Source organism: Marmota flaviventris, chromosome 6 (genome assembly GCF_047511675.1).
Source record: "Marmota flaviventris isolate mMarFla1 chromosome 6, mMarFla1.hap1, whole genome shotgun sequence".
Classification (NCBI taxonomy): domain Eukaryota; kingdom Metazoa; phylum Chordata; class Mammalia; order Rodentia; family Sciuridae; genus Marmota; species Marmota flaviventris.
The window spans coordinates 138,580,088-138,606,995 of NC_092503.1; the positions used below are offsets into that span (position 1 = coordinate 138,580,088).

The 26,908-nt window shown below is 40.6% G+C and overlaps 2 protein-coding genes across 2 annotated transcripts in view; one reads left to right on the forward strand and one right to left on the reverse strand.

Moving 5' to 3' along the window:
* Positions 1–829: 829 nt before the first annotated feature.
* Fam217a (family with sequence similarity 217 member A) lies at positions 830–17,165 on the reverse strand. The gene is made up of 8 exons (XM_071613651.1): positions 16,664–17,165; positions 16,041–16,276; positions 7,517–7,613; positions 5,813–5,897; positions 5,677–5,690; positions 5,002–5,076; positions 4,842–4,909; positions 830–2,398 (listed from the first exon to the last, which is right to left on the reverse strand). The coding sequence occupies exons 1-8, from the start codon at positions 16,712–16,714 to the stop codon at positions 1,186–1,188; spliced, it is 1,839 nt and encodes a 612-aa protein (XP_071469752.1). The 5' UTR covers positions 16,715–17,165; the 3' UTR covers positions 830–1,185.
* A 2,592-nt stretch (positions 17,166–19,757) lies between these two features.
* Positions 19,758–26,908, forward strand: part of LOC114102627 (testis expressed protein 56) — a 29,360-nt gene continuing 22,209 nt past the window's right edge. Inside the window, exon 1 of the mRNA XM_027948089.3 lies at positions 19,758–19,947. Coding sequence (XP_027803890.2) covers positions 19,758–19,947 — 190 coding nt within the window. The remainder of the gene's footprint in view (positions 19,948–26,908) is intronic.

Below are 26,908 nucleotides of genomic sequence, written 5' to 3' on the forward strand. Positions count from 1 at the left end.
GGGGATATGCCTTAGTGGTAAAGCTTTCCTGGGATCAATCCCCAGTACCAAAAAAAGAAAGAAAAGAAAAACTCATTTGAATTCATCAATCATCTGCTTAAACTGAAGCACACTATAGCCCAGAATACCCAGATGTTTGATTTATGCATGTTAAGGCTTTTCTTCATGTTTTCCAAAGTGTGATCCAAGAATCACCTGCACTAAAAATCACTCAGGATGCTTGTTCATAGTATGTGTCTATGGATCCCCCTCCCCAAAATTTTGTTTCAGTCAGCCAGAGGTAGAAGCCAGAATTCTATTGTTTGTTTCCCTGATTCCTAGCAATAAAGTTTGTCAAAGTTTTTCACTTGTTAATGAATTAAGCTTCAGGGTAAGACTTACAACAATGTAGATCTTTGAAGGAAAAAAAAAATCCAGTAATGAGATTCTGACTGCGGACTATGACCTTATTAGATTTTTTTCTTCAACTATCAGGTTGAAGTGGAAAAGGGTTATTGTATTCCTAAACTTGTAGTTGGGTTCAAAAGAGAATTGATAATTACTTTCATGTATATGACAAAGAAGGGCCTGAACAAATGGCAAGTTTCTAAGGATTGGGGAAAATCTGGAGGATCTCAGATATTCAATTAAGAGAACAGCAACTTCTTTAACTTTTAAGGGCCAATCAGTGTCCAAAGATCAGAATGATAGATGATTTGTGGAGGTTAAGAGGGAGAAGAAAAAGATTGATACAGAGTGGGAAGATCTCTGAAGAATGTCACCGAGAAGTAACTGCAAGTCTTACATGATTATAACACAGCACGATCCAAGAATAACTACAACAGCAATCTATCAATTATACCATTTATTGATGATAGAGTTATACTGGAAAACAATCACAACAAAAGAACAAGCTGCTGAATAGAATACTTAGGTTTACTAAGTAAAACGTTTCTTTGAAACATAACGTGAAGAATTGTCAGATGCAGCAATGTGTAAGCCCTTGGATCTGTATACAGATGGCTTAGCTGTGACGCACAGGCTGCACTCCGTATCTTACCAGGCAATCAATTTGTGTGGGTTTTCTTGTTAATTTATTTTTGTTTTGTTTTTGTTTTTATGCCTGCATCTCAGAATGACAAACCATATGTTAGCTGAACTTCTTGGAATACATTTGCTCACATTGGGATGTATGAAAGAAAAGAGTTATTTTTGGTCAATGGGTGAGCATTTACCCTTATCCATAAAAGAAGGTGAAAAACAGTTTAGTTTCTGAATATAGAATGGTCTATTCATTAGTATACTTTTTTGGTAAGGTTTCCTTTTGGTCCTTTGTGATTTAATTTCTTCCCTGTGATTTTCAGGAAAAGACAGGGGTATAGGTGAAACTAGTATTGGAGACCTTGGTGGCAGGCATCTTGTTGAGCCTATTTTAAGTGATTGAGTAGTTTGGGTGGTGGAAGGCTTGGGTGAGAGTTCTTGGCATGAATTTGAAGTGAAACTTTTGGGATTCTTAAAATCATCATAAGTTGCAATATATTGTTTTGTGGTTGGTGAACTTTTTAGAGATGGTGATCTAGAATTCCATTTATATTTTCCATCACCACTCCAATTCCACTTTGAAGCATTTTGTTCAAGCTTACCACAACCAGAACTGTTTTTTCTCTTTTCTCGGCTTTTATCTACACAAGATGTCAGAAGACTCAAAGCGTCAGGAAGTTTGGGCTGCCTCGCTTTCAATGTACTTTTGGAGGAAGAGGGTCGCTCAGAAATTGCTGGAGAACAGAAAGCACTTGGTAGCCTAGACCGCTCCTTTTGTATAGTCATATGTTGTAATCGTTCCAGTTCTAGTAAACGAGTTATCAGCTGTTCAATGGAGCTTTCTGGAGAGTCCAATGTTGCTTTCCAATTTTCACATCTTGAAAAGGCAAATTTGTGCAAATCCAGAGTATTGAAAGGAGGGGGAAGAAAATCAGGATATAGAAATACTTCACTTGGTTCCTCAGTAAAAGATTCCTCAACATTTTCTATTGTTTCTGGCTTTAACTTCAAGTCCATCTTTTTAAAATAGCTGAGTAAAGTATCATTAGTGTTCTCGTTTTCTGATAAGTCACTTTCATCAGTTAAAATTTCTTCCACACTGCTGTTTCCATGTTTAAGGTTGCAGTTTGGAGCAGATAAAGTTTCTCCATTGCTGGTTTCTATAGGTGAACATGAATCAATTTGAAACTCACTTCTGTCCTTTAAAAAGTCTCCGTCAGCATAGGGCCAGTAGAGACTTATCGGCATCGGCAGTCCCAGTTTAGAACCAGCTTGCTGATCAGCTGGAGTACTTGTTAATGAGTGGTTTAGGGTAAAGAGCCTTATGGGATTATTGACTACATTAAAGCCAGTTTCCATTGTAGATTGTTTGAATTCCCTTTAAAAAATAATTTAATTAATGAGTGATTTGTTGACTATAATTAAAATGCTATTAAATGATACAAATAAATAACCTTTGTCAAAGATTGATTAACATTTAGTTCCCAATGGCACATATGTATATGTGTATCTAGCTATCTGCAACAAAAATATATTAATTTAAAAATATGCTTTAATTATATAAACTATACAGATTAAAATATTAATTAGATATCCCTTTGCACAAGTGCTTTCTCACAAAGTTAGCTTATCCAGCTGGTAGCAAGATACCTGAAATGAGACCTAAAAACAGCTAACTGTGGCTATGAAGCCACAAGGTTGAAAGTGGCTAATTATATTCATTTACCTATATTGTACATGAAATTATGATGTCTGAAAATTAGGATATCCAACTCAAACTGAAATTATAGTGAAATGACTTAGAATCAGATAAAAGGAAACTTAACGAATGTACTTAGATTACTTAACAAAGACTTCTATGTTAATCACTGTAGTTTTAAAAAATTATTCTAACAAAAAAGTAAGAAATATCTATCAAACCAAAATTATTCCAGATATAGTCCCTAGTAATTTTCTTCTAATGGTGCCTTTTTACTTTAGGATTGATTCTTCTAGGTATTATATTAACATAATACTGTAAAACTACAACAATAATACTGAAAACTGTAAAAACACTAGGCCATAAAATACTGAGTTACTAGATTTTTTTTTTAAGATAGCTAGAAATACTGGGATTGAAAGATCAGATGCATTTAAGTTGACATGTGGTCTTAACATTGGTCTTGTTTCTATAAGTGGCCAGTTTATAGTAAAGGTAATCTAGAATTTTGAAAAATACTTTAATTACTACAGAAGGTGATAAAAGATTTATTCATTTAGCTAAGCACTATAGCTAAGCACTAGGAATGCTGCCTTGCCTTTGAAAAACTACAGGAAAATCCCTTTAAATCTTCAGTTGCTCAAAGACAGGAGCCCCCTTCGGTATAGTAAAAAGAGCAGGCAGGCTGAGGAAGGCCAAGGTGTGACCCCGTACCAGCAGCAGTGAATAAGCAAAATGCAAAGGTCAATATCCACCTCAGGGGAGTTCTGAGGAGAACATGTTATATCACTGTACTTTGTGAAATGTTAAACACTAAATGCAAGTAATTTTCATCCTCCTTACTTGTTGATGGTACACTGAGGAGAAAAATTGTAATGAACTATTTCATTGACACCCAACTTCCATCTCTGTATCATCCTTAGGCCTAATCAGCATGAAGAGCAAATCCCTATCAAACACATGCTTCTGTTTAGTCCTCACAACATCCCCATGAGATGGGCTCTCTCCCTTTCCTCCTTTTATAGATAAGCACACTGAGATACACCGTGGCTAAGGTCACATATCTAGTAACTGGTGGGGCTGGGACTTGAACTCAGGTGGTAGAGATCATGGCTGTGATCCCAACCACTGCCTTCTGCTCCCTCCTTTAATGTTTACTTCTCTGTTACTGTGATAAAAGTCAGTTCACTGTGTTTGACCTCTTACCTTGACATCCTTGTCCCTAGCTGAGTGCTTTCTCACAAAGTTAGCCTATCCAGCAGCACCAACATTCCCTTGTTAGCACACACAATTCTCCTGGCACTTCTTGGTTCTCCCTTGAATTTTACATAAGGGCAGCTTTCCTCTGGGCCTCATGGAGTTGAAATCCTCTGACCAGAAGAGAGTTACTGTCAAGTGACGCACTCTATTGTTACAGCAGATGAGATGAATGGGACTTGGGATGCCCTTCACTATGTGTAAAAGTGATACCGAGCCGTGTTCAAGAAGAGGAAATTTCCAAACACCTATGTTTTTAAGGGGCAGTCTAGCTGGTTCTAATCTATAGTAAAATCTAAGCACAAAACATGAGAATGCAAACCCAGGGAAATATGATGTGACTATGCTACCTTCAAATCCCAGCTCCACCATCCATTAATTGTGTCACTTTGACAAGTTACAGAACTGGTCACCATGCCTCAGTGTCCTCATTTGTAAAACAGGGATAATGCTAACAGCATGTACCTTGTAACACTGGGCTCAGATTAAATGAGTTAATATGTATAGAGAATTCAAAGAGTTCCTAGAATAGTACTTCCCTATTATATTTCATTTTCCTTTCAACGACAAGTCCAACTCTATCCATCTAAGCCTCCACTGTAAGAGATGAAAATTTCTACAACTTGAAGAGAACCCTAGTGTCATCTAAGCCTTCATAGCAAGGGCAGAGTGAACTCACCTCTTACCTGCTTGCTGGCTAGTTTGTGGTGTCCACTACCACTTCCTATTTCAGGGTGGGTTTCTGTAATTTCCACACAATTTTTCTTTCTGCTGGTTGTTTTTGGCTCTTGTATTTCAAGCAGCTAATTCATCTGTATTTAAAATTATTTCAGTAATTTAGAGTATTACAAAAATATCTTCTTACCTGTTCTCCATGGTACTTCCTTCATTAAGAGGGTAACTCCATAACTGAAACAGCTTTTGTTTACTATTCTGATAATAGAAAAATCATGACAGTGTCTTAGAAAATACATGAATTTTTTGAATGATAATTTAAGAGTATGATACGATGAATAAAATACCACCTGTGTTCTCCTGTGAGCACGCTCTGACTTATTAAGTTCTAGCATCAGTTGCTCTACTGGGATTTCCAAATGGTTCTATGAAGCAGCAGAAGACTTAAACACAACATGTCTGTGTTTCCTGTTCATGTTCTAAGAAGGTATAGTTCTTGTTCTAACCACAGGATCTATCATAAGATCCAATGTATTCCATTTATGCATACAAAAATCATTTTGTTTTTACTGATTTCATCAGAAATCTATTATCAATACCAACTAAACATTGTTAATGAACCTTCAGTATCATTATTTTACAGTGAAGCATTTAATATTTTGATCAAAAATTGTAAGTGAAAGATTAATTTTATGCCATTTCAAAACAGGATATTTACCATTTCAAACACTTTGATACATTGTAAGGGCTGAGACTACTTCCCTTTTGGCAATGACTAAAAAACACTATATTTACTACATGTCAATTTCCATGTCTAGTATTGTTTTATTAAAAATAGTTAAAATAACAAAATATTAATTAAATGAACAATTTGCAGCCCTGTAAAACAGAAACACGTTGCCTTGGTTGAAGAACTCTACAGAAATAAAATTTAAAGTTTAATTTTGAAGAAGAAAAAAATTTCAAATATGCTTATCATTTTCAAACAATATGTTTTTGAATTATTTAAAACCAAACATCCTTACCTTATTAATTTTGCCTGAAAGAATGTATATGAAAAAATGACAATTAATAGTTACATAAAACAGGTTGCATTCAAACAAACCCCCTTTAACATAAGTAATTATTCCAGTATTAATATACACATCTAGGATTTCTTACCACCTGCCGCACTATCCCTTCCAGGTGGGAGGTTTTTATTTTCAAGAACAGGTACTTCGGAATCCAAACTCCAGGAAGATACATTCTAAAATAATATTTGGTTAGGATATACTTAAAATTAAGAAGATTTTTAAAAGCCCAAGTACACAATTTTACACGTTCTTTGGTTAAAGTATGACACAAGGCCCAAAGTCCTATGACCCCTCTGCCTCCAGGATGGATGCATTCAGTATCTTTGATGAAGACAATTCCTTTAATCAAACCTTTACCAGCTTGATAACACCTGACATCCAGGAAATGGAAACACTCTTACCATAATTTATGATTCCCTTCTCATTTTATTAAAATGACACACAGGTTCTCAAAATTGATTTTAAAATATAATAAAAGGTACACAATGGCATGTTCATCAGGTTTTCTGTGTCTGAGCACCAGATCGGAAAGCCTACAAAACCCTTCCACAAATCCTTGCATTATATCCAATGCTGACAAGTCTATAACTCTCAATCTAGATTTCAGATGTTGAGAAACACTCAGGAAATACTCAAAAAGAAAACAAAAAAATGATTGAAAAGGGAAAGGTACTAATATCTACTAAGTATTTCTATTCCAGATGTTGTGCAGAGTGCTATAGGGGAAACCTGTGTGTGTGGGCAGGGAATGATTGTAATACTCTATTCTAGAAAGGGGAAGTGATAAGTTACGAAAGTAACTTGAGGAGTGAACCTAGTTGTTTTCTATCTCAGACAAAAAAATATTTTATAAATGAATCTCTAAATGAATGAAATGTTAGGTATTATTAGGTATCAGCTCTACCCTAAGGAGGAACGGGGAGAAATAAGCTTCAATACACACAAGGATTTAATTTATCCACAGCAGGGTATCTCCTGATGGGAAAGATAGTGGGATATGGGAAAGGAGGGTGCCGATTATTTTTATTTGGAAACTTTTGAAAATAAAATTAATAAACTTCTGTTTCTGATATAACATATGTGAGGTCTAGTTGCTATATGAGAACCACCTAGGGAACTTTTTAAAAATGATGGTTGAGGGCTGGGATTGTAGTTTAGTGGTACAATGCTTGCCTAGCATGCGTGAGGCCCTGTGTTCCATCCTCAGCACTAAAAAGAAAAAAGTTGATAAAAAATACAGATTCTAATTCAGTAGAATGAGGGTGAAGTCAGATATTTGCGTTTTAAAAACTTCCCCAATGGATTCACAAATTTCTTTCAGCTATATAATCCCAGGACACTAGTTAGTGTCTCAAATGTACATGTGAGAAACATCCTTACATTCAAATGGTAAAAAGAAGTTGATAAAAACTGCTGTTTATACAAACAAATTAACAATCAAATGTGACATGGGTAAGGAAGGCTGGTCAGCTAAACATGAAATCAGTTAGTTTGCAAGTTTCTTAAGGCCTCAGACTTGGTTATTGCCTTGCTGATATTTTCCATGAAGTACACGTGAGAAAGTAAAATGGTGAGAATTGCCTGATAACTGATAAATAGTATCTTTAACGAAATCTTCTGAGATTTGGAGAGGAGCTAAGGTTTGATATCTCAAATGTGCAGAGGGAAAAACAGTACAAACAGCTTACAAACTGAAAGCAGTAAGGTTATCTCTGTAGTAAAAGTCAGTGGGAATTGTTTTAGCAATGAGAGCTCCTGCCCAAAGGCTCAAGTTCAGTAGCATCTGCCATACCTCCTGAGAAATGCTTGACAGATGGACCGCGGTGCCACAGTTCTCACCGTTTCTTCTGCCCATTTTGTTGTAGCTGCTCCTCTGTTTCCTTAAAATCCTATACAGGTTGTGGGACAGGCACATTTATGGGTAAGATTCAACATTCATATAAAAAGAAAGTGGGAGCTTAGGGCACTTAACTGGTATACATGAGGCCCTGGGTTTGACCCCTCCCCCCCCACCCCCCACACACACCCCCACAAAAAAAGAAAATGTTTAGAAAGCAGAGTGGACTGTGAGGTTGGAGTAACCATATGAAATCAACCAGGATTAAAAAAAAAAAAATGCGGGGCAAACCAGGACAAGAAAGGGCACAAACAAAAGCAAACTAGAATTTTTAATTGACAGATGATTACAAAATTAAGACAGAGGTGAGAAAGGAGATAGCAGATAAGAAAAATGAAATACAAATTGGAAAAAAAAAGGCGGGGGTGAGTTATCTGGAATTTAACAAATAGGGCCATGATGTCTGTTTTGAATCATTCAAAACAAAAAGTGCTCCATTTGGGGCTGGCGTTGTGGGTCAGTGGTAGCGCGCTCTCCTAGCAAGTGCAAGGCCCTGGGTTCGATCCTCAGCACCACATACTAACAAATAAAGGTGTTGTGTCCAACTACAACTAAAAAAAATAAAAAATAAATAAATAAAAAAGTGCTCAATTTGGAAGCCAGGTCAACTTTACATATAAGCAGAACAAGAATCCTGTGCATATTTCAGAGACATTAAAAGGCCCCCAGGACGGGGCGATATTTTCCACACTAAACTTTCATGGTGTCCAAAAAGCCCACTATAATTTAAGGTAAGAGTATTGGAAAAATAGAAGATAACAAACCAATCACCGGGTTAAGATATAACTATTTGGAAAGAATTATAAATTAAAGCCACGTAATACTAAACACATCAGCTAATTGGTTTCAGTTTATGTCTCCTAGACGTAAAGGTGGGCTTTGGAGAAACGGGAGACACAGATCGGGTAGTGAACCCAGGGGTTGGTCCACCTGCGGCCACTGCTGGGGAAGAATGCGGATGGAAGGAGGCTCTGGAGTAGAGGCCCGCCCGGGGCCACGCAGGGTCCTCTCCTGGGGGAGAGCCCTGGCACCAGGCACCCGAAAAGGTACCAGCAGGAGGAGCTTCAGACAAGGAAAGGGAGCTTCTGGAGTCCCAGAGCGGGAAGGCAGGTGTCTGAAGGGGGCTCCGGGCCCTGGGCGGGCGGCTCCCTTTCGCTCCCAGGCTGTGGCTGGTCTCAGCGGGGAGCTCGGGCCAGGGCGGCAGGTGGGGCTCGCGGTCGCCCGGGGCTCGGGCTCTTACCCCACAGGGCCGCAGGCCCACGTGTCCTCCCCGGTGTCCTCTCCGAGGGCGAAGCCGCCCCGAGGCCCCGGCCGCTCCGCGCGCAGTGCGAACGGCTTGCCCAGCGCCCCTTCCGCCTCGGCCTTCCTGTAGCGGGAGGACAAGGAGGGCAGCGGGCAGCGGGGGGCCTGGCCCTCGGCCGTGAAGGGCCGGCGGGGCCCGCAGGCCGGCGCCGGCACGGAGCTCAGGCCCAGGGCCCAGGCCGGGCTCCAGGAGGCCAGCCGTGGCAGGGGCTGCGGCTCCGGGGCCTGCCCCAGCGGCCGGGGCGCCCTAGGCGTCGCTGCGTTCCACCAGGGGCACAGGGACTCGGGGGCCGCGGGTCTGTTGGGGGCTGGCCGGAGGGGGAGCCGCTCGGGGGTCTCCAGGCCGCCCGGCGTGTCGGGAGCGCCATGCCGCCGGCCGCCGGGCCTCGGGTGCGACCCCTGCGCGGCCCCCGGCTCCGGCAGGGGCGTCGCTGCCCACTCGTCCATCGGGGCGCAGAGTGCTCCCAGGGCACCCCTCCGGCAAGGTCGCAGCCACTGCCGACCCACCGGCCCTCGAGGCGGCCTGCGCCTCCCCCGGCCTTCCCTGTCCCTTCCAGGGCCTCCGCGGCCTCCCTGAACCTTCCGGGACCCTCCCCGAGGCCTCCCGGACCTCCCCTGCCTTTCCCCGGGTCCTCGGGGTTCTTCCCCGGGCTTCCTCCGGCTTTCCGCGGCCCGGGGCTGAGGACTCCGCGTGGCGGCCAGTAGGCTCCGGGCCGATCGCCTGGGCACAGGCCTCCCGGAGCGTTGCCCCTCACTCCTAGAGACTGGATTTATGTGGCCATGTCTGTTCTGCGCACACGTTAAGTGATTAAAATGGAAGAACAGTATCCCGCTGAGAGCAAGCGGGATGGTCCGCTTCAGGTCGGTCATCTGTCTTGGGACAGGAAGAACAAAAGTCCATGTTTTTCTTTCTGTCTGGGATACGTTTAGATTGAGCCCAATTTTGTACCCACAAATGCGTATCTCCTACCAAGCTCCATGAAATGAGAGAGGAGGAAAGAAGGAATGAATGAATACACACACCACACCACACACACACACACACACACACACACACACACACTTTTCCACAACAGGTTAATATAGAAGAAAAAATTGAAACAAAACATATCTGACTACTAAAAAATGTTTGTTAAGTCTTATTCTTTATAATAAAGAATTTATATTTGAGAATTTTTTTGCACTACTTTGCCAATGATACTATTGTGTTCTGTTGGGTTGAAAAACAGGCTCTAAATTCAATCCCCCAGATAGTTCAATAAGCATCTTAATATACTGAGGAGGATGGAATCTTCTTAGAATAATGCACACACAGGTATATAACAAATGTTGACCACAGATTCCAGGGTCTCTTGGATCTCTGATCCCAGCTCACAGGTGTCTCCCTCTGCATCTCCATTTTCCTCTCAGGCCTTCCTACCTGCTTTATTCTACCTTTATTTAATCATTTGTATTCCTCAATTTTATTTGTTTTTGTTTGTTTGGGGTACTAGGGATTGAACCCAGGGTCACTGAGTCACATCCCCAGAACTTTTTATTTTTTATTTTTATTATTTGAGACAGGATCTCACTAAGTTGCTTAGGGCCTCACTAAGATGCTGAGGCTGGCTGTTAGCTCATGATCCGCTGGCCTGAGCCTCCAGAGTGGCTGGGATTACAGGTGTGTGCCACTATGCCTGGCTCCTCAATTTTATTTGTTAATTCCTTGATTTGTTTGCTTTTTTGTTATCTGTTTACCCCTAGTAGAAAAGGAGAGACTTGCCTGCATTCTGTGGGGTATCCCCCGACTTTAAAACTGGGCTGGGCCAAATCAGTGAAGGCCAATGAATAAGAGCAACAGAGGCCTCATTCCCTGCAGCTTCCTTGGAGGTCTCCCTACCAGGCTGTCCCCTCTCTAGTCTCTTTTCCATCCCACAGCTCTAACACATGGACCTCAAATGCTCTCCTAATTCATCAATATTAAAAAACAAATTCTGGGTCTTCTAGGTATGGAATCATATCATCAGCAATTAGTGCTAATTTAAGTTCTTCTTTTTCTATCTGTATCCCTTTAATTTCTTTCGTCTAATTGCTCTGGCCAGTATTTCAAGGACTATGTTAAATAGAAGTGGTGACAGAGGGCATCCCTGTTTTGTTCCAGTTTTTAAAGGGAATGCCTTAAATTTTTCTCCATTTAGAATGATGTTGGCCTGGGGCTTAGTGTGGATAGCCTTTAGGATGTTGAGATCATGTTCCTGTTATCCCTAGTTTTTCTAGTGTTTTGAACATGAAGGGGTGCTGTATTTTGTCAAATGCCTTTTCTGCGTCTATTGAGATAATCATATGATTCTTATCTTTGAAACTATTGATGTGATGAACCACCAGAAAACTTCTAGAAATAGTAAATGAATTCAGCAAAGTAGCAGGATATAAAATCAACACCCATAAATCAAAGGCATTTCTGTATATCAATGACAAATCCTCTGAGAGGGAAATGAGGAAAACTACCCCATTTACAATAGCCTCAAAAAAATTAAAATACTTTTTGGGAATCAATTTAACGAAAGAGGTGAAAGATCTATACAATGAAAACTACAGAACCCTAAAGAAAAAAATCAAAGAAGACCTTAGAAGATGGAAAGATCTACCTTGCTCTTGGATAGGCAGAATTAATATTATCAAAATGACCATACTACCAAAAACACTATACAGATTTAATGCAATTAAGATCAAAATACCAATGGCATTCTTCATAGAAATAGAAAAAGCGATCATGAAATTCATCTGGAAAATTTAAGAGACCCAGAATAGCTAAAGCAGTCTTTCGCAGGAAGAGTGAAGCAGGTGGTATCACTATACCAGACCTTAAACTATACTATAGAGTAATAGTAACAAAAACAGCATGGTATTGTCACCAAAACAGACTGGTAGACCAATGGTACAGAATAGAGAACACAGATAAAACCCACAAAATTATAATTATCTTATATTAGACAAAGGCACCAAAAACATACATTGGAAAAAAGATAGCCTCTTCAACAAATGGTGCTGGGAAAACTGGAAATCCATCTGCAACAAAATGAAATTAAACCCCTATCTCTCACCACGCACTAAACACAACTCAAAGTACATCAAGGACCTAGGAATTAAACCAGAGACTCTGCGTCTAATAGAATAAAAAGTAGGCCCTAATCTTCATCAGGTGGGATTAGACTCCAACTTCCTTAATAAGACTCCTATAGCGCAAGAATTAAAACCAAGAATCAATAAATGGGATGGACTCAAACTAAAAGTTTTCTTCTCGGCAAAAGAAACAATCTGTGGTGAATAGAGAGCCTACATCTTGGGAGCAAATTTTTACCCTTCACACATCAGATAGAGCACTAATCTCTGGGGTATATAAAGAACTCAAAAAGCTAAACACCAAAAAAACAAATAACCCAATCAATAAATGGGCCAACGACATGAACAAACACTTCTCAGAAGAGGATATTCAATCAATCAACAAATATATGAAAAAATGTTCATCATCTCTAGCAATTAAAGAAATACAAATCAAAACTACCCTAAGATACCATTCTCACTCCAGTCAGAATGGCAGCTATTATGAAGACAAACAATAATAACTGTTGGCGAGGATGTGGGAGAAAAGGTACACTCATACAACTGCTGGTGGGACTGCAAATTGGTGCAGCCAATATGGAAAGCAGTATGGAGATTCCTGGGAAAACTTGTAATGGAACCACCATTTGACCCAGCTCTTCCTCTCCTCGGTCTATACCCAAAGGACTTAAAAACAGCATACTACAGGGACACAGCCACATCAATGTTTATAGCAGCACAATTCACAATAGCTAAACTGTGGAACCAACCTAGATGCCTTCAGTAGATGAATTTTGGATTTTTAAAATGTGGCATATATACACCATGGAATATTACTCAGCAATAAAGAAAAAAATAAATTATGGTATTTGCAGGTAAATGGATGGAGTTAGAGAAGATAATGCTAAGTGAAGTTAGCCAATCCCCCCAAAACAAATGGTGAATGTTTTCTCTGATATAAGGTGTCTGACTCATTGTGGGGTAGGGAGAGGGAGCATGGGAGGAATAGACGAACTCTAGATAGGGCAGAGGGGTGGGGGAGGTGAAGGGAGGGCGCCGGGGGTTAGCAATGATGGTGGAATGTGATGGACATCAATTATCCAAAGTACATATATGAAGACATGAATTGGTGTGAACATACTTTATTATACAGAGATATGAAAAATTGTGTTCTATATGTGTAATAAGAATTGTGATGCATTCTGCTGTCATGTATTTAAAAAATAAAAGCAATTAAAAAATAATAATAACAAAAAAAAATTCTGCAGCCAGCCTTGAAGTATCTGTGAATCACCTTTCCTTCCCAGTGCCTACTACAGCACCTATTTCAGACATTTTACAATTTCCCAAACTTCTCTGTCCTCCAGGATGTACATCATTTTTACTTTTCCTGCAATAAGGCCTCCTTTGAAAAAAGAAATGATTTTATTTTTAGTCTGCGTAGTTAACTCTAGTCATAGTTCTAGCTCAGAAGTAATCTTTCCTGACTTCTCAGGAAGAATAAACTACTATCCCCTGCAAGACTTCTATCAAAACCCCTTCTTTTGGGTTCTGATAAAATGATTTACTTACAATTTCTTGCTCATGTGACATTATAATTATTCATTTGCAACAGGTCACTATCTTAGCAACATGAAGGTGAGACCTACTCTTTTTATATTTAGCAAGTTGCCTGGCATATAGTGGGTACTCAGTAAAATTTGAATTAATTCAATTACTGAAAAAAATAGTATTTGCTAGAATATATGTTGTGGTTACAAGGTGCCAACATATTATTGCATATTCTAGATTGATTAGTCAATCAAATACTACTAACCACCCCATGAAGCAAGTCTACTAGTTATTATTTTAAAACAAGTAACCTGAACTTCAGATATATTAAGTAACTTTTTCCAACTTACAATTACTTGAAAAGTAGTGAATTGAGGTCAACATTGGGGTCCATGTAGTCCCAGCTGATACTTTCTACAAGTATATGTATCTGGAAAATTATCACTACCACCCCAGACAGAAGCTCTTTGTGCACACATGAGTGCAGGTTCATCAGCGTGTGCAAATTTCCCAGTTCGGGCTTATCCTCGGCCATCTCCCTTTCTTTCTATTTCTTTTTCTGCCTTCTCCTTTTGATTTTCAAGACTTGAACTGATTCCTGTTCCCTTCGAGCACCTCTAAGATTTGTCATCCATCAATACGATCTTCCACAATTCTTTTTTCCCTCGACAGAAATTATTCTTAAAAGCCTTTTTCTCCTATCATCATTCCTAATTAACTGTGCTTTCTTTCTCTGGGAGACTTCTTCATGATTCGACATCAGTATCGAAATTGTGGCTGCGTCTTCTGTCATCACTAAATATGAAAGGTTTTGGGTGGTGTTAAAACTAAGAGAATGGTACCTTCCCGGAGCCCTTTTGGGTCTGGTTTGGCTTTAATACAGCTCTGACCACAATAGTTTAGGCTCAGGTTTAGCTTCAGTCCTTGGCCCAACAGAATGTACCTCCCTTCAATGACATCTCAAGGCCACACCCAGCACTTAGTTCCTAGTGGTAGCCTCAAGCATACCTTAATTGACATATGTACTTCTTTAGTTTGGAGTGAAACCAATCTTTCATAAACAAAGTGGGACAAGGTATATGCTGTCTCTTGGCATTTAGCTCACTCCTGCATTATTGACCATGAGATGGTCTAAATCAGAGGGAAAGAAGGCAAGCCTTGGACCAATCACTTCAGAGGGCTCCAAAAAGCCTGCCTTGCCACCAAATTCCATGACCCAGGGAATTGACTACCAGATAACTATGGGGTGCAAGGCACCTGGACACATATGCCTTTTAATGTCCTAGATCATGCAACAAATGTCAGTAGCAGGTTTTCTTAGTTTCTATTTATCCTTCAGGAAAAGAATTCCATTTCAGTCTGCCTCCTGCAGTGCCTTCCATGTTTTGATATTGCCCATGCAATTGCCCTACCCACCTTTACTTCCCTTTCAGTTTACTACGATCATGGTTGGCAAGTACTACAGCAGAATCTTCTTCTGTGTAGTTATTTTCAGAAAGTCAGGACAATATTTTCTAATGAGCAATAGTTAATTAGAATTATACTTTGTTGTTATCATTCTCAAATAAGATGCTCAACCAGTGTGAAACATTTCAAATGAATTATGGACAATTTGTATTTAGCATATGGTTTAGATAAATAATCCTTATTTATCTATTTATTTATTCCTAGCAACTGCTGTATCTTTTAGGAATGGTAGATTCTATTTATCCAGATTTAGGACCCTGTTTCTAAGAGAATTTATCTTAAATATCCTGACTTTCTTGTGTTTATATAATTACTTTTAAAGATGTATGTACATTTTTTCCCCTGCTTCGAAGTTGTTTTAGTTTTTCTTTTCTACTTTGAAGTTTCATTTTAAATATTAACCTTCAATGCTTTGCTTCCTTAGGTGTTATTTGGGAGGCCAACCTTTTCTTGCAAAAATATAAGAAATCTTGTTTAAAATCTACTTAAATCTTTTTTTTAAAATCTCTTTATTCCTAGAATGAAGGTGATAGTGATGTTTCTGTACATACATCCAAAAGGAAGAAAGATAAGCATGCACATCAGTACTTTCTACATCTGCATATGTTGTAGCTAGTACTTTGAAGTAAATTTTCAATCATGTGTTTCCTCCTTTATTTTGATTTTACTGCAATATGATTTTCTGAATTTACCTTGCTTCCAAAGTCTTCCTATCTTTCAGATGCTACAGTCTTCCTATCCTCTGGAGTTATATGTTCCTAGCCTCACAGGAAAAACTCACTCCTCTCCCACTCCCTCCCCCAATACTGGGATTGAACCTTGGGCGCTTTACCACTGAGCCACATTCCCAGTCCCCTTCCCTTAAAAAAAAAAAAAAAAAAAGACAGGGTTAAGTTGCTCAGGCTGGCCTCGAACTTACCACCCTCCTGCCTCCACCTCCCCAATCACTAGCATTATAGGTGTGTGGCACCAGGCTGGGCTCGCTTTCAATTTTGGTCTAAGTTATATCAGAACTTACTTTCTGATGCCAGTAAAGGTGTAGCTGGGATCCTCTTTCTGGGAGTCGGTATCCTCTCTCTGCATCTGCTTTGATAGGAGTACTCGCTTCAGAACGTTTCCTTTGAGAAATTTGGAAATGATCTTCTTTCTCTGAACAGTACTGAACACTTTGCCTTCCGGAAGCCAGCTGACCTTGTCACCTCCTCCACTGTGGCCCGAGGGAAGGGAAAGGTATTCAGGAGACACAACAACCCTCTTTGAAACAAAAAAAAGGAATTGCTGTTTACCTAAAATTCATGAATAAAAGAGCCCGAATAGACAAACAACCCAGAGTTCTGCTCCCACTGCTGCGGCTACACTGCGGGATTAATTTAGTTAATAATGTGCTGCTAATCGCCTAAGCAGCCTGCTGCTGTGTCATAGCAACTGAACCTCACAGCAAGGAGAGGTGCCTGCCCTGGCTTAGGAGAATGCTCTCGAATCTGTTCTTGGCACAAAATAATTATACATTAAAAATTTGGTTTTGACAAAGGTAAATATATTGGCCTTTGGAGAATAGGATTGCAAATAAGAGATTCACAAAACAAGATAGAAAATAGAAGCATGTGTTTTATCAGACTCTTTATTACCCAAGGCTGAGACCTGGTTGGCTACAGTGACTGTCACTCCCACCCTAAAAAATGTGCTTCTCATTGAAAGGAAAGTGACCACAACACCCGGAGTGACCAAGAGATCTTTATTGCAGCAGTGCAACAAAGAGAAAAGAAAGAAGGAAAGAAAGAGAGAGAAAAGAGAAGAGATGAACAGGGAGAGAGCAAGAGCAAAAGAGAGAGAGCGCGCGTAAGAAAGATAAAGAGCAAGAGAGAGAGAGCAAGAGAGAGAGCAAGAGAGAGAGGGAGCAAGAGGGAGGGGGGCCTGGCAGGAGGGAGTTTTTATAGCCCAAATCTAATGGGGCCTCTGGGTCTGCAAGCTGCCTTGTTGGCCCAAGGGGGGTTGAGTGCTCAGCCTTAAGCGGGACTTGACACAAACAGGTGATAAAGGACTAGATAGAGGGGGGTTTGAGTGCGTGGGCTATCTTGCAGCCAACATCTGTTCAGCCTGCCCTGCAGACAACACAGTTCAGCCTGCTCTGCACCCAACACTCATCACTACAATTAGAAAACAGAGCCGTTTACTAGAAGTCTTTCTCATTGTAAAAAGCAAAATGTACCCATCTGACAATTCATTTAAAAATAAAATTTATGCCAGAGGTGGTGACACACACCAGTCATCCCAGCTACTTAAGTGGCTGAGGAAGGAGGATAACAAGTTTGAAGCCAGCCTCGACAATTTAGTGAAACCCTGAATCAAAATTTTAAAAAATAAATAATAAAAAGCCTTGGGACTATAGCTCAGTGGTAGAGCACTCTGAGGTCAATCCCCAGTACCACAAAATACACAAATAAGTAGATTTATGGCTGAATAGTATTCCAGAGTATATTTATACCACATTTGTTTTTTTCATCCATTCATCCATTGATGGGCATTTAGGTTGATTCCATATCCCTGTTGTCATTTATAGAGTTGCAATACCCATGTCAGGGCAAGTGACTCTTCAATGTACCGATTTAATTTCTTTCAGTATATACCCAGTAGTAGAATTGCTGGCTCTATGGTAGTTCTATTTTTAATTTCTTGTGAGACCCTCTCACTGTTTTCCATAATGACTGAGCTAATTTACACTCCCACCAACAATGTATACCCTTTTCTCAGCATCCTTGACAGCATTTATTTTGTTTCGTTTTGATAAGTCACTCAAAAAAATAATAATTGTGCTCTTATGATTTTGCATCAGTCAACACGCTCCAGAAAGCTGCAAACATTCCATCCATAACGACTTACAGCAATGATTAAGAACATTGACATGGTATGTAAAAAGATCACATTTTAATGGATCATTTCCTAGCACATTGAATGGTTTTGTTCTTATATATCTATAAAAATAAGGGCCAGAGTAACACACTCAACTTGCTTGGAAGAAAAACCATGGCAATATGTCTTTCAGCTCCTAGAATATTCTACCTTTCTTACCCCCATCAATTCCCTTTTCTGTCCCAAAACACCCAAACAATTATGAATCACATTGCATTCAAGTGGTTCTTGTTAGTTCTATAAGAAATATTAAATATGTTTATATTTTAAATATAACTAGTTTATTTTAAAAGTTTTACTTGTCTTTGGAAATTAAGAAATCGATTTTTTTTTTTTTTTTTGAGATGAAGGTCTTACTGTGTTACAGCCCAGGCTGGTCTCAAACTCTTGAGCTCATGTGATCTTTCCTGCCTCAGCCTCCTGAGCAGCTGGGACTACAGGCATATACGCTCTGGATGTGAATGGTGAATGGTACAATCAGGATAATTTTAGAGTCCTGGCTGAAGGTTTTCAAGTTTGGTAAAAAGCTGGCCAATATTAGCAGCTTCCCCATGGCATTTCTGCTCATCTTCCCCAACTCTAACCCTGTTGCACTGTGGTTCCTTGGCCGATTCATAATGACAGGGATCTTCACTGTAGGTGGAACATGCCTGAAATCAGGGAGTAGCTCCAAGAAACCCTGTTATTTGCATTTTTGTCCCAAACTGGGGAGTAGCTCTTAGAAGCTTCTAACTTGCTTAGTGTCATGGTACAAAACTGTTACTGTGTCAGGTAAGGGAAGAAAGGCTAGGCTTTTATACTGGGGAGTCAGTCAAATTGGCAGGAAAATAGGTTGTACTCAAAGCCAGCTTTGAAGGAGGAGAGAGGAAACTTTTTCTGTTTCATACCAACATCTGCAGAGATCTCAGGGGCCAGGAGAACTTACAAGGGACGGAAAGCCAAATGGGACAAAAGGCAGGAGACAGATGTAGATTTAGTTAGCAGAGAACCTGTCAGTCAATCCCTTGGCATCTGTTAGGCCAGAGTGGGCAGCCCTTCCACCTTCAGTCTTATTATGAAGAAGTTTAGAAGTTAAAACAATGCGGAGCTTTTAATTTTCAACATAAGGAAGTTGCCCTTCACTTCAGAAGGAGTCTGTTTCCTTAGGGCTCACAATCAAGTGTGGTGTGTTCAAGATTATTTAATCTCTCTACTGTCCTTTACTCTTTGGCCTACCATGGCTTCTTATCAGTAAAGTTGAGCACTTTTATTTGTTTACTTTGCTTCCTCAGTGTTCATTTGGATCAGAAAATAAGACACAGTTTGGCCTCTTACCTGTGTTAATCTGGACATTTCCTTGGTTTGGGACCATGAAGTTCTTTTCTCAGATCTGCTCAGGATTGTGATGATGTAATCACACTCCTTAGGGCCCCCTTCCGATTGTCTGTGGAGTCTTAATTATCCTTGCACAGGGTGAAAGGCCTCTTCTAAGTGCCAGAGGGGAAAATTACCTCAGACAGAGATGCACATTGGCTTTTTCCTCCCTTCCTTTAGGAAGGTTCTATTTTTTCCCCTTAGATCTTGTCCATATCCAGAAAGTAAATTAGCATTTGTGTAGAAAATCCCTGAGACACTTGACTGCTTTTCTCTGCTTTGAAGGTACAGGATGAGCACTCAGGGTTCTAGGTCAGTCCCTGGACCATTGTGACTCTCAGAATGTGAAGTAATCAGCAAAAAGTAAGTTCCATCATCTCTTCTTGGGAATGGAGGGAAGCTGGGAGGAAGAACCATTGTCAGACGCTCTGACAATTTGTATTTGTCCTTCTCTGTAACTCCACGGGCCATCATGGGAACAGCCAGCAACAACCCTTCTGACTTGAACATCATCATCCCTGAGAAACTGGAGCATAAGGACTATACCCAGCCTGATGTCCTGTGTCATACCTTTGAGACTCTTTCTAACCTTCACAAACTGCTTCCAAACCATCTTGTGGAGCTGCTTCAATCCTACCAGAGCGAAGAGGATAAAAAAAAATGTATGTGGGTAGAGGGTGTTCATGAACTCTATTAGTAAGCACATACTTCATCTTGGTAAAACTGCCTCTTCTTTTAGCCACAAGTAAGAATTTATCCTTGACATTGCAGGTGTGATCAGTTCCTTTTGTTTTGTCCAATTTTTTTTTTTTTTTGGTACTATGGATTGAACCCCTGGGTTCTGAACCCCATCCCCAGCCCTTTTTATTTTTTATTTTGAGCTAAGTTGCTGAGACTGGCCTTGAACTTGTGATCCTCCTGCCTCAGCCTCCTGAGCTGCTAGGATTACAGGCACTTGGTTTATCACTCTACTTTAGGCAAAGAATATCTGTTTGAAAGATGGAATTGGACCAAGGTGGGAAGTACACTGAATTTACAAAATATGTTTTAGATTTTGCTTTACAATAGTGAGAGAACTTCCAAGTTGAAGGTTAGAGTTTAAACTTTGTTCCTTTGCTCTGTTTCCTCCTTCTCCTCTTCTTGCCATGGAAGAAGCTGGATATTCCCCCCTGGGAATTATAAGTAACCTTCAATTTCTTATCATTATTATTATTTTTGAGATGGGGACTTGGCTATATTGCCCAGGCTGACCTTAAATTCCTGAACTCACTTAATCCTTCTGCCTCAGCTTCTTGAGTACTTTGGATTATAGGCATGTGCCACCATGCCTAGCTACTAACTGTGACTTTTTGCAGTTTGGAGTGACCTGCTATTCCTGAAATTTGGTCAGGGACATTGCTAATTTGATTGATTTGGAGAATTGAGTGGAGTCTACCTCCTGAATTTCTCATGACTAAGTGGAGGACACAGGTAGGTGGCAGCCACCTGCGCCTATGATCTTTTTTTTTTTTTAATATTTATTTTTTAGTTTTTGGCGGACACAACATCTTTGTTTGTATGTGGTGCTGAGAATCGAACCCGGGCCGCACGCATGCCAGGCGAGCGCGCCACCGCTTGAGCCACATCCCCAGCCCCGCCTATGATCTTGTAAGGGTAAAAGAAATTGAAGTTAAAGTATAAAAGACCGGGCATTGTAAAGTTTCTAAGCTGCAAGGCCTGAGTTAAAATGTAAAGGACCAGGTATTGTTAAGTTCCTAGGCTACATGTAAAACCTGAAATTCCTGTAGCTGTTAAGACAATGCTTGGAACCGCCCAGTAAATATTTCCCCTGACTGCCTGGTTGTTTAATAACTTAAGGGCTCTGTGTAGCCTTGCACGTAGGCATCGCAGGGCCTGGACCAATCAGTTTGAATGCGTACCCCGCTTTAGGAGTAACCAATCACCCCCGCCCGACCTGTTCCCGCCAATGAATGAACTAATCATGTTTAGGAATTGTTTGATTTTCCCGTGGTGTATGATGATTTGTTAAAGGAGACTGTGATGTATGTAAAGTCCCCGCCCTCCCCAAGAAGTGTACTTAAGCAGTGCTCAGCCCCTGCTCTGGGCTCTGGGCTGTTCTCCCTTCTTGAGTGAGCACAGAGCCCCAGCATGCTGGAATCTCAATAAACCCCACTTGCTGTTGCATGAATCGCGGTCCCTTGGTGGTCTCTTCCTCCGACGCTTTGCCGAACCCTTACAGTCTTAGAAGACAAAATTAGAAGGTGCCACAGTGATTCAAACACAAACCAGAGAAGTAAGGTAGATATTGGCATAATGATTTTTAAACTACATGGCATTCTGTATTATTTGTATTCTGATTAATCTCTAGTCCCTCAGTCCAGGTATCTAGGCCACATTACAGATTACATTAAGAACACATAAATCATCAAGAAAAACAAAAACATCCTAATAGAATAGATAAATGTTTGCATCGGCAATCCGCATGATTAGCCATAAATCAATAAGATGAAAAGAAGTTTGAACTCTCTGGTCCTTAAGGAAGTAAAAGATATAACAAGGAGATCGTTTTAGGCATCCTACTTTTCAAATTTAAAATGATAAATCATAATGAACTTGTGGGTAAATTAATATCCTCACATACTATGAATTGATTCAGGCTTTTTGAAGGATAATTTGAAAGTCTTTGTCAAAAGTTCAAATGTATGTCATTAGCTTATTGAAACTGAACTTGGTAGAAGGTGATTGTCTTTCTCATAACTTGTTTTGACCCATTGTGTTAACTTCTTGTCCCTTAGCCTTGGGTAAAATTACAGGAAAATCTCATAGATTTTCTGGTCGTGTTGATAATGAAAAGTCTTCTCTAATATCAAAGGACTAAATTCTCATCCAGTTAAAAACCTGTCTGCGCCTGTTTGGAAACCAGGAGGAGGCAGTACGGGGGCTTCTTTTCTTTTTGTTGCTCCAACTCTTCCCTTGCTGGCTTCTGTTAGGAGACACAAATGAGAGTGGAAGGTAGGAGAGGAGAGGAACTAAAAAGCTTTTTCTTGACTGGCAAAATATCAGATCACTGCCAGGGGTAGTGATCCCAGCAGCTCAGGAGGCTGAGGCAGGAGGATTGCAAATTCTTAGCAATTCCGTGAGGCTCTGAGCAGCTTAGTGAGATCCTGTCTCAAAATCAAAAATAAGAGAGCCTGGGGATGTGGCTCAGTGGTTAAGTGCCTGTGTGTGTGTGTGTGTGTGTGTGTGTGAGAGAGAGAGAGAGAGAGAGAGAGAGAGAGAGAGAGAGAGAGATGTGATCTGGTATGTATGCCCTCTGAGTGGCAGCTATGAAAAGCTGTTCCTTTCTCTCCTGGGGCATCTGGGTGGGTTCTTTGGTGAGTTGCTATTGCTGGGTTCTATTTGCACAGCCTCTGCCAGTATTTCCCTTCCTTTATCTCCACCTGCCCTAGTTCCAGCCCTTGTAACAAAATACCACAGACCAGGCGACTTCTAAACAACAGAAATTCATTTCTCACGATTCTGGAGGCTGGGGTCCTCCAAGGTCAAAGCAGATTCAGTGTCTGCTGAGGATTTTCTGGCTAAGAGACCACAGCTTCTTGCCCTGCCCTTGCCTAGTGGTAGAAGCAGTGGGTCTCTCCAGGAACTAGTTTCTAAGGGCACTAATCCCATCAGGAAGGTCCCAGCCCCAAGACCAGTCACTTGGGGGTAGGATACCAACATGCATTGGAGGCGCACAAACACTCAATCAGAGCTCCACCCCCTTCCCAGCTTTTTTATGGCACTGGTCTCTCCTATTTCAACTAAGATTTCCTCATCCTTGCACAGAATCCCTCTTGTGATCCTGGTCAACATGGTTTCAAGCCAACTACTTTCCAGGAGGTTTACATTTGGCTTGTAAAAAATTTAAGCCCTTAGGCTGGGGATGTGGCTCAAGCGGTAGCGCGCAGGCCAGGCCTGCGCAGGGCGCTGGGTTCGATCCTCAGCACCACATAAAAATGAAATAAAGATGTTATGTCCACCAAAAACTAAAAATAAATACATAAATAAATATTTTAAAAATTCTCTCTCTCTTTAAAAAAAAAATTAAGCCCCCTTTCCCCATGTCTTCATCCAGTTGATGAAAATACAACTGACTTCCAACGCTGCCCCCTTTCCTCTGGTCTCAGAGGAAATGAGAAATAATTATTTTTTTTAATCATAGCAGCCCTCTGTTTGGATACATTCATTTAATCATTCTGCTACTGAATGAAATGAAATTAGGCTGCTCACAAATGGCCCCAGCCATTCCCCAACGCATGTTTCCAAGTGTTAGGGGTTGAACTGTGGCCACACCCCGCTACCCTGCTGAATATATATTGAAGACCTAACCCTGAGTACTCCATAACATTACCACATTTGGAAGTGGGGTCTTTATAGGGTGCAAGTGTAATTAATTAAGTTCAGATGAGGTCAAACTTGGAACAGAGTGGGTTCTTAATCCAATATGATTGATGTCTCTATGAGAAGAGATTCACAAGGAGAAGGTGGCCATGTGACAGTGGTGGCAGAGATGAAAGTGAAACATCTATAGTCAAGGAAAGCCAAAGATCCCTGGGGAACAGCAGGATTGAGGAAGAGGCAAAGAAAAATCTCCCCTTGAGGTTTCAGAGGAAGCACGACCCTTCGGACACCTGGGTTTCTGATTTCCAGCCTCCTGAACTGTGAGATAACAAATTTGTGGTTTTAAGCCACCCAATTTGTGCACCCAGTTTATGACAGTCCTAGAAAACTAATTCACCAGGAGTTAGGGGAGTTAGTCCAACCCAGTTCTCTTAAATTACCTCTTAAAGCCAGGGAGAGAAGGGAAAATGCTGTAGTTCATAAGACCCAACTACTCAGTGCTAACCAAATCCTCAAGTGTCTTAAGAATGCTTAGGAGACAGGTAAGCATTTTATGTACAGGATATCTGGCACCTGGTGAATTTTTTTTGTTGTTGTTGTTTGTTTTTTGTTTTTTAGAGCCTTGGGACACAACTGAGATAACAGAAAAAAATTCACACTATTCTGTTACATAGACTTGTTCTTTAAATCAGCCATTCCTCTTCCACTTACTGTTCCACACACACGTTCACACCTGTGCAGACAGCTGCATGGACATGGATATGCTCTGATCCATTGTTATAACAGTGAAAACTTGTGAGCAGCCTAATTTCATTAAGTAGCAGAATGATTAAATGAATATATCCAAACTGAGGGTTGCTATGATAAAAAAATTATGTTAACTTTCTGTTGTTATGACAAATACCTTAACTAAATCAACATAAGGAAGAAAGGTTTATTTTGGCTTTTGGTTTTGGAGGTTTCAGTCCATGGTCAGTTAGTTCTGTTGTTTTTGGTCCTGTGGTAAGGCAGAGCATCACAAGAGAGCAGTGGGGAGAAGAGCTTGGTGGCCAGATGAAGAAAGAGAGAGAAAGAGGGAAGGAGAGAGGAAGGGACCTGCTCCCAATGTCCCTTTCAAGGGCATGCCTCCAGTGACCTAACTTCCTCCCGCTAGGTCCTGCTTTCTAAAGAGTCCACCACCTCCCATTTGCACCACAGAATGGGAACCAAGCCTTCAACATATGGGCTTTTAGGGGAACGTTTTAGATTCAAACCACAACAAAGATTGGCAGACATCTACAAAACGTAGAGTTTTGATAAACAAGCTGCAAAAGAAGCACAACAGGAGTCTGTTTATGCCAAAATAAAACTGGACTTTGTACATACAAAAACATATGTCAATGAATAAAAAAGTTTTGGAAGGTGACATCAAATTCAGGACAAGATGAAGTAGGATTTTCTTTTCACTCTGTAGACATCTTGAAGTTGTTTAATTTTATTTATTTTGATGGAAGTCTTTTTTTTTGATGGAAGTCTTTTCATGTGTAAATTTGCAGTGAAAAGAAGCTTGCTTATTTGTTTGTTTGTTTGTTTTTGATACCAGGGATTAAACCCAGGGGCCCTTAACCAATGAGCCACATCCTCAGCCCATTTCTATATTTTATTTAGGGTCTTGCTATTGTTCCTTAGGGCCTCACTAAGTTGCTGAGGCTGGCTTCAAACTTGCAATCTTCCTGTGTTAGACTCCCAAGCCACTGGGATTACAGGTGTGCTCTACCGTGCCTGGCAGAAAATGAAACTTAGCATTGAAAAGGCTGTGGGTGGTTACGTCAGGTTGGACAAGCAGGTTTCCATTTTCTAGTGATCCTCCAGGTGTATGCTGATGTTTATGTTTTGTTAGTCTCCCAGCTTAGATGCTGTCAACACTGGTGTGATTAGCACCTTGTAGTTCCTCCCAGGTAAAAATGGTCGGCATTTTGCTGAGAGGTGCCCTCGTGTCAGAGGTGTTCTGATATCTTGATCCTTTGTTCTGGTTGGAAGCCCATTTGAAGAAGTGCATGACACAGCTGAGGTTGTTGGCACTGAGGGAAGAGGGGTTTCTTCTGAGTTCTACTTCTGTGTCTTCAAGATCTGGCCTAAGGCAAGGTCCAGCCATCAGGGGCACATTGGCCTTGGAGGCCCTGAATTCTTTATACAAGGCTGCTTCACTTTCAAAATGCAGTTTCCAAATGTATCATGATTGCCTCGAAAGACAATTCTAAGGAGATGATCCTATCTCTCATATTCTTCTTCATCATATTATGAATGTGGTAATGAATTCTGATATCTCACTGCTACTGTGTATAAAGCTTCTGGGAAAAATTTCTTTTAAACTTAAAAATAGATTTTGTTACTTCCCCTGCCAAAGCCCTCCTCATCCACAAGGAAGCTATGACTGTATTAGACTATACTGCTTACTCAAAAATGAAGGAAGGAAGGAAGGAAGGGAGGGAGGGAGGGAGTAAGGGAGGGAGGGAGGAAAATGTCTATCACAACACCCAAGTTTTTCTTTTATGTTTTAAATAATGACTTGGATCATAACAATGAGAAATGAAGGTCCTTTATACTATATGGATTCAGTTATACTGCTGTTTAGATAATTGTCTCCAAAACATAAACAGCTTCCATCTGCATCCACAGTCTCCTCAAGTGGTGCTCTTCCTCCTGATGCCCCCCACCCCACACACAGGGGAGCAATATTGATGGTTACTGGTTTGATGGTGTGTGATATATTCTGCAACTCAGTTCCTTGTATATCTTACTTGTACCAAACTGAAAAGTAGGTAAGTGGAAGTTTAAGCTTTTGCTTGTTCATTGCTTTCAATTCCAAAGAAGTTACTTCTCTTGGTTAATTTATTGCTTTTGCCCCCAAATACTTTCTGAGCTGTTTAGCTAGTTGGTGGGGATATACTAGGAGAGGTGAGGCAGTAGGGAAGAGCTGTTCCCATAGAGTAGGTGGCCTTGGTGGAGACCTACAGGGCGACTACCAGAAGTATATGCAGTTCAGATACTAGTAGTCCTGGGGCAACTGTCAAATCTGTGATTTTAGGTACATGGGAAAATACAATTAGGTGCCAAAGTAACTTTCTGGTACAAACACATATAAATATCTACATGGTGGCTTGGTAAACTGGTTATATACTTTGTCAATGTTGATTTGTATTCAATGTGATTCTAATCTATCCACCATCCTTCATCCATCCATTATCCATCCATCCACCCATC

What these genes read in the sequence shown, in the direction of transcription:
- Fam217a (XM_071613651.1), bottom strand. Translation starts at nt 16,714, where the DNA reads ATGAGAAGCACATTTTTTAGGGTGGGAGTGACAGTCACTGTAGCCAAC. An exon ending in TGTCAAGCATTTCTCAGGAG is followed by an intron (nt 5,898 to 7,516) that starts GTATGGCAGATG and finishes ATATTATTTTAG; the next exon opens with AATGTATCTTCCTGGAGTTT. An exon ending in GTGCTCACAGGAGAACACAG is followed by an intron (nt 4,910 to 5,001) that starts GTGGTATTTTAT and finishes TTCTATTATCAG; the next exon opens with AATAGTAAACAAAAGCTGTT.